Below are 7720 nucleotides of genomic sequence, written 5' to 3' on the forward strand. Positions count from 1 at the left end.
TACACTTCTGTTGCAAAAAATAATTTACAATACTAGCATAAGACTTTTATGTTGCAAAAAACATATAGTGCAAATTATTTCAAGGTGCTGCAAATAGTAACGTTATAAAAAACAGCATCGATTTTGTATTTTTTTTTTTGCTGAAAAATGTAACTTGTACTAGTCTATTGCAACATAATACTATTTATGTTGCAAAAACATATTTTTGGCCACATTTATACAAATTAATTTTTTTAAAAAAATTTATTGCTTAAAATGAAATTTCTTGCAGTGACAAACATGGCCAAGAGCCATCCCCTGGCCACATATTATGCCTTTTCCTTTTTTTTTAAGTTAGAATACAAAACTTTTTTGTAACTTGTAATTCCAATGAGAAATATCTTTCAAAATTTTGTACACAATATGTTCATTGCTAAAATTATAACTATTGTTATGCAATAATTTTTTTATATTTTAATTTGCATTTTAATAGTTTGTGTTATTACACATATATGTAGGATAGTTATATGCATGCAATTAGAGAATGGGAAAAAAAAAATAATTGCAACCCTGCATTGTATGAGATCCCAAATTAGTTAAATGCATAATATTAGACTCTTCAAATTATATTAATTTAGGTTTCATTTGAGAGTTCAGCTGATTTTTTTTTTTTTTTGGATACAATCAAAAGTGCACCCTCGGATGTGGTGAGAGCATTTCATCCGGCTCTCAAGTGGAGCCTTACTACGTTACATAGGGGAAAGGAAACATTAAACCATTTTATTTGTGGTTGAACAGCATGCTTGAAGGAGCAGAGGGGTCACAATGCCAATTCTCCTCGGACCACAGGTCCGCAAATGATTGCTGGTTGTCCTGTTGGGCAAAGTCATCATAGCTTGGTGTGAGTATTGGCATCGAAGAACTTGGATCAAATAAAGAGGATGGCTGCGCCAATCCCTGCTGCTGCTGCAGATCATCAAATGATGAGGATGACCAAAAATAATTTTCATAATCATTGTTTTCAGGTAATGGCGGCAGAAATGGCTGCTGCTCCTCAAAAGCAAAGTACTCTAACTGCATGGGATTTATGGAATTACTGCTAACTCCAGCTTCTGAACTCATTGGATTGTCGTTTCTGATATTTTCCATGTCTTCTTCAAGCATTTCTTTTCCTCTGTACATAATCTTACAGAGTCTCCACTCCTACATAAACAAGAACAAAAAAAAAAACTATAAGATTATATTCAAGAAGAAAGTCTCAAAAAAAAAAAAAAAAGAAAAACAAAGTCAATCAAGAAATATATATATATATATATATATATATATATTAGAAATATATATATTTCTAAAATTCTAATAAATTATTTGCAATTTTTTTGAAGGAACGTTGCCATATTTAATAATCAAATATTGGACTACTGTGATTTTATAAATAAAGATCATCCTTTTTTTATTGAGACATTTTTTCAAAAGATAAAATCTGAAAGCAAGACAGAGAATCATCTCATTGCTTGAAAAACCTAGCTGCATAATAGTATCCAATACTATATCTTCTCTTGTTATCTCTGCTGTAATTAAAGTTTTGTTTGATAAAAATGAAAACAAAATGGTTAGATCTTGTTGCTTAATCATTAATTCATATACTTTTCCATCCTTACCATTCCTATCAAATAAAACAACCTCAATAAAATTCTTTTACATAGTAATTAACTATATTTGCAATACTATGTTCGAACCTTTTTAATTTACTTTAATAAAAAAAACTAGAAAAAAAAAGAAAAAGAGACACAGCTCATCATGCAAGCACTCGAAAATGGAAAAATTAATTGTTCCTAACATTTGACTAATCAACAACCTATATTTTGTATCAAATTGAGCACAATGTTGAACAATAAGTCTAAGATAAATTAGCAATGTTTTAATAATTAACTATATTGCCAAAAATCATTAAGAGCTGCACATAGCCATAAAAATTTTTAAAATATTTTGTTCATCGCTACCTCACTTGTAGCTATTCACTTAGGCGATATACATAGATGCAGCCATGCAGGAACTAGCCGGCCTCCCTCTCCTTATATTATCAAGGTTTTAACGTGGGAGGTTAGAGTTGATAGTGAAAAGAAAAAAACAGCAGGCTCTTTAGGCTCAGAAACAAGTATTGTTAATTTTTAAAAAGTTTGGTAGATATTAACCTATTTATGAGTACAAGAGGTAAGAGTAATTACCATAAATGTGATAGAATCTGAAACTTAATTCAGTTTATTCATATAGTATATTCTTAATAGATAACATTCAATAGATTTGATATTTAAATTTAATACTTATAACTTCTTCACGTATCATCAAATTGCAACATTTTATGTAAAAAAGTATAGGTGTAAAAAATATATTAGTTTGTAAATAAATGTGTGGTGGCTGCAGAAAAAATAAGAAGAGATGATATCTCAAGAAATCTATAGCTTGCAAATTCAGAACAATTTTGCATTTTTGCTTTTTTTTTTTTCTTTTGGGGTTAAAATTAGGGCTTGAACTTAACATAATAAAAAAAACCAACTCTTGTGAACAAATAGCTCATTGTTAAATTCAGTGCATTTCATGAACCAGGCAAAGGTATCCGAATGAAAATATGCGTTTTGCTTAAAATGTTATGAAGAAAAAGCAAAGAATGAATAGCGAAAGCAAACCGTTGGAATGGATTGAAGCCCATATTCATGCATAATCCAGTCAGTTTTGATTGCATCTTTGCGCTTTGTTTGGTTATCCCTAAACTTGTGAAATGTTAGGGGTCTTTTGCAACCCACCACTCGTCCATTACTAGAAATTGTCTTCACATGACTTGTTGCCTTCCACCATCCTCTACCTGTCACTTCTCTTGAGTCGCTTTCCCTCCTACAATAGTAATACTTTTCGTTCTTGTTTAAGCCCAAACTTTGAGTCCCTGAAAAATGCAAACACTATGTAAATTTCACTATATATGAGTTTGCGAATTGAGATATTATTTTCTTGTCTTTTTTTTGTATAATTTAGAGAAAGAGAGATTTGAATATGCTTAGTTAAATATATGCTTGAATGTGAGATCAATTTGGGTTCCATCTAGGGTTCACTCATAAAACGCACTTTCTTGTGAAATTGGAACTCTAGGCTTCTCCCACCCCTTGAACTAGACGCCTTTTCATTTTTTTTTTTCACAACTTTTTTCGCTGCTTCACCCCCAATTTCTGTCTCCTTTATCTGTTCGACTCTTGCGAAGACTGGTTTAGGTTGAGCCATTACGTGACTACCCTTTAGTCCACCCCATTTCGTTTCACTCCAGTTTAAATTATCAAAACTGGTCCTCAAGAGTAGCCAAGTTGTGCATGTATCCTCCTACATAAGCTAGGTGTGATTGGTCATGTGATCGCTATAATCCTTATTGCTTCCAATATGATCACAAGATCCTTTGCTGCAGTGCGGTGGAAGCAGCACTCCAATCCGCTCTCAAATGTACTGATAATCATCTGAAGACTTTAATCTCCTAATCAGATTTCGTATAGTACATTTAGCAAAAAAAAAGTTTTCTCATAGTACTAATTGGTAGAAAAGCCACTTAGAAATGAAAGTTGAATTTTTGGATTTTGGGAGCCATTGCAAGGGAGTCAGAGAGTCAGTAAGCAGCTAGGGATTAGGATGATGGATGAAACATGGGATGGGAACTATGTGATTGTTGGCCTGATCTGATTGATGCAAGTTCAATGAAACACGGGCTTCTGTTCCCTTGCACGCTCAGATATGATCCTAGGAGGCTAAGGACACCCAAATTGATATCTTTACGTATTAATATCACACTTTGATATGCCAAAATGTGATCTCAGACATGCAAAGTAAGGAAACATATCTAGACCAGAAATTAATCCATGATAAAGAAGAAGAAGAAGAAGAAGAAGAAGAAGAGAAGAAGAAGAAACGTCGGACATTGAAGATCTTGCGGCTCGAATTCATAAATATTTCTTTCAACAATGAAATTCAAAGGCGTCATGGCCGAATTCCCAGATACTTTCTGGTTCAGGATTTCGATAAGCTCTTCGTCGGTGGGACTGAATCTGAAGCACATCTTCTCGATCTTCTTCAAACAAAAGAAAGAAACCTGCTTAAATTTTAATCAATTCTCTGCTAGGAATTATGCTCAAAACAGCCAGAGAAATAGATTATATATTCTCATATATTATCTCTGAAATCAATGGTGTAACTTGACGATGCTGCTTTATATAAAGAAAGGAAGTAGATAGGAAAATGCAAAGAAGACAAAAGAAACTCAATTACTTGAGAGAAGACTTGGCATATTAGCATCTGTCTCTTGCTATAGGAATTGAATAGGTTGACTCAAGTATCATGGTAAATGCAAACCAAAATTGCCATGTACGGCAAGTTAAAAAAAAAAAAATTTGAGTAATGATGATGCTGAGTATAGGCTGTATTCACATTTTGTCATTGAACTTAACAACAAATTTGATTAACCTGTTTATATTCATTATTTGAATTATTAGTATTATTTAAATTTTTAAGGGTTAAATATAAAAATGATCTTTATATTATACATTTTTTATTAGTTTGATACTTAAAATAATTTGTTAGTTTAGTTTTTTAACTTTTATTCCGTCATTCATTTTGGTATTTCAGACTAATATTGTTAGTTAATTTATTGACGTTGTGTGAACATCTAATAAGATATTAATACATGTCAAAATTTTCAATTGACATCATTCTAAAGTGCCACATCAATATTAAAAGAAAGATTTTTAAAAATTCTAAAAAATTAAAAAAAATTTTGAACTCTCAAAAAAATCTAAAATATTTTAAAAATTTATAAAAAAAATTAAAAAATGAAATATTTATAAAATTTAAAACATTACAAAAATTTTAAAAATAAAAAAAATCTCAAAAAGTTAAAAAAATACAAAAAATAAAAATAATTTATGAAATATTTCAAAAAATGAAAATTTTCTTAAAATTCAAAAAATTCACAAAACTTAAAAACCTGAAAAATAAAAACAATCTAAAGTTTTTTTGAAAAATTTTGAAAATAAAAAAAAATATATTTTTTTGAAAAAATAAAAAAAAATTCTAAAAAATTCTAAAAATTCTAAAAATTTTTTGAAAAATAAAAAATTTCAAAAATCTAAAATATTTCAAAAAATATAAATTTCCTTAAAATTCAAAAAAATTCACAAAACTTAAAAACCTGAAAAATAAAAACATCTAAAATTTTTTTGAAAAATTTTGAAAATAAAAAAATATATAAATTTTTTTGAAAAATAAAAATTTTCAAAAATCTGAAGCAATCTAAAAAATTTTATAAAAAAATTAAAAATTTTCTGAAAAAATAAAAATTTTCAAAAATATAAAACATTCTAAAAAATTATAACAATTTTAAAAAATATAAAAACATAAAATTTTAATAAAAGATACAAAAAAAAATTCAAAATTTTTTCTGAAAATTTCAAAAAATTTATAAAAAAAATTAAAATTATAAGATTCAAAAATGAAAATTTTCAAAATTTTTTAAAATTTTTTTACAATTTTTTTTCAAATTTTTAGTTTTTTAAAAATATTTATTTTTTTATTTTGAATTTTTAAGCTTTTTGTTATTTTTTTATTAAACTTTTGAGTTTTTTGAATTTTTTAAAATTTTCATAATTTTTAAAATTTATTGAAATATTTAATTTCTTTTTTTATAATTTTTTTAATTTTTTTAGAATTTTTTGTTGAGTTTTTTGAATTTTGTTTTAATACAGATGTGACAATTGGTAATGTAGCATTAATTGAACTTTTTAACACATATCAGTATTTTATTGGATATTCATAACACAGCAATAAGTTAGCTAACAATATTGGTATTGGAGTATCATACTGATAATTTTATTTTTTAGAGACCAAATTGATAAAAATGTATAATACAAAGACTATTTTTATAAACATATCGACTTATCTTTTTAATTTTAAAAAATAAAATTATAATTTACTTTATAAACAGATATTTGACTCAAATAACAAAAAGAGTAATTACAAATTACAAATAGATGATCCACTTATCCGAGTTTGAATCCATTTGAAAATTATAAAAAGATAATTTTTAATAAATTTGTTAAACCTTATATAAATAAATAAATATGTTTGAAGTGGCTCAAAAAAGTAATATATTGTGCAAAACCCAAAAACCCTTTGCCCTTTAATAAAAATTTGCTTTGTTTGAGGTAGTTTTAAGCAAGGTGGAAATGAATATAAATATAGATATATTCATTTATTGAATTATTAGGGAAGGAAGCAACTTCAGTTTGCTTTCTTTGTCTCTGCTTTATATCCATTAGTAGCAGTGGTTTTGGGGAATTGGTTCAATAATAGTGCTTTTTAGCGGAATTAATTGTTGGTTTTGACTTTGATTTATTTGGTTTGGTATCAGAGCTTGGCCGTGTCGGCTGCTGAGTTGTTCAAACATTTTTCCACATAGTGTTGCTTGGCTGCTGAGTCTGTTCAAACATTTTTCTTTGGAGTGTTGCTTTCGCTATATATTGTCAGGTGAAAGTTTCTTTTGTAGAATGTTAGGAAGATAATTTAAAATATAATATGATTGATATGATATAAGTGTGATATAAAAAAATAAAAATAATATAATTTAAAATTTTAATAATTATTATATATATAAATTTAACAAAATTAAAAATATATTTTTTAAAATTTTGTGTTAATATAAATTATTGTACATAATTTTTATATAAAATATGATATAAATATATAAATTTTAATATTTTATATTATATAAATATATAAATCATCATATCTATTAAAAAAAAATTTTAATGCTAGTGTCCAAGCTTTCAATTACGAAGATTAAAAATCCTTTACCAATCAACTTAAAATGAATTGACCTCCGGACTATTTATAGAAAATAAATGCTTATTAAATTATTAAATAAGAACAATATGGAGCACGCCTATGACTAAAATATATGTTTGTCATCATGACTTAATTTTTATCGGAATAAAGGATTGATTGTTGAAATTAATTACAAATGCTGATTAAAATAATCAAGTTTAATCAAAGTTCTAATGGATAAGCTGTTCTTCAATGTTGTGTTGTTGCTTAATTATAAGTCCTTGTTCATAAAGTCATGGCTCTAAAGAGGACTTTCTTCTGACTTTATGATCAGCTGAGTGTTTATTATTTGGGCTTTGAAAGAATTTTTTAGGCTTGCTTAATTTGTCTTTGGTTTTTTTTTTTATTTAATTTGTTAAATTACTAATGAGGTCTTTAATTTTTCCCTTTTGCTTCTGTAAGGACTTTGATTTATATTGCAACCTTAATTTAGTTGCTACTTTTCGTAATAATATGTTTTTCTTACCCAAAAAAGAAGTCGAATAAAAAATATTATTATTCATATTATTCTGGATCAATTGTGTATCAATTTTAAAATAATATTATTTATTTAAATACGACTCGACTAAAAATTTTCTATAATTTGGTTGCCATTAGTGTTTTTACAAGATCATTGTAATATGAAGTTAGAAAAAAATTGTAGATATTAAGATTTTAATCCCATATTTATAAGATTTTATTTTTTAAAAATAATTATATAAATCAATCAAATTAAATTATAAATTTAATAATTAACATTAATTATAGTTTATGTTATTGCTTTTTTTATTTAAACTAAGGTAATCTACCATATTTCATTTCAAGACCTATATAATTTTATTAATAGAAATTA

General features: G+C 26.7%; 1 protein-coding gene across 1 annotated transcript; it reads right to left on the reverse strand.

The window, feature by feature from the left end:
- Positions 1–280: 280 nt before the first annotated feature.
- Positions 281–4409, reverse strand: LOC111279618 (NAC domain-containing protein JA2-like). Its single transcript, XM_022866582.2, has 3 exons — positions 3931–4409; positions 2664–2917; positions 281–1182 (listed from the first exon to the last, which is right to left on the reverse strand). The coding sequence occupies exons 1-3, from the start codon at positions 4067–4069 to the stop codon at positions 760–762; spliced, it is 816 nt and encodes a 271-aa protein (XP_022722317.1). The 5' UTR covers positions 4070–4409; the 3' UTR covers positions 281–759.
- Between the last annotated feature and the right edge of the window lie 3311 nt (positions 4410–7720).

This window comes from Durio zibethinus, chromosome 27 (genome assembly GCF_047325235.1).
Source record: "Durio zibethinus cultivar Kanyao isolate XHJ-2024 chromosome 27, ASM4732523v1, whole genome shotgun sequence".
NCBI lineage: Eukaryota > Viridiplantae > Streptophyta > Magnoliopsida > Malvales > Malvaceae > Durio > Durio zibethinus.

Coding starts and splice junctions, on each gene's coding strand:
- LOC111279618 (XM_022866582.2), bottom strand. CDS start 4,069: ATGTGCTTCAGATTCAGTCCCACCGACGAAGAGCTTATCGAAATCCTG. Junction 2,918..3,930: donor CGAGCCGCAAGATCTTCAAT/GTCCGACGTTTC, acceptor TGCATTTTTCAG/GGACTCAAAGTTTGGGCTTA. Junction 1,183..2,663: donor GGCTTCAATCCATTCCAACG/GTTTGCTTTCGC, acceptor TTGTTTATGTAG/GAGTGGAGACTCTGTAAGAT.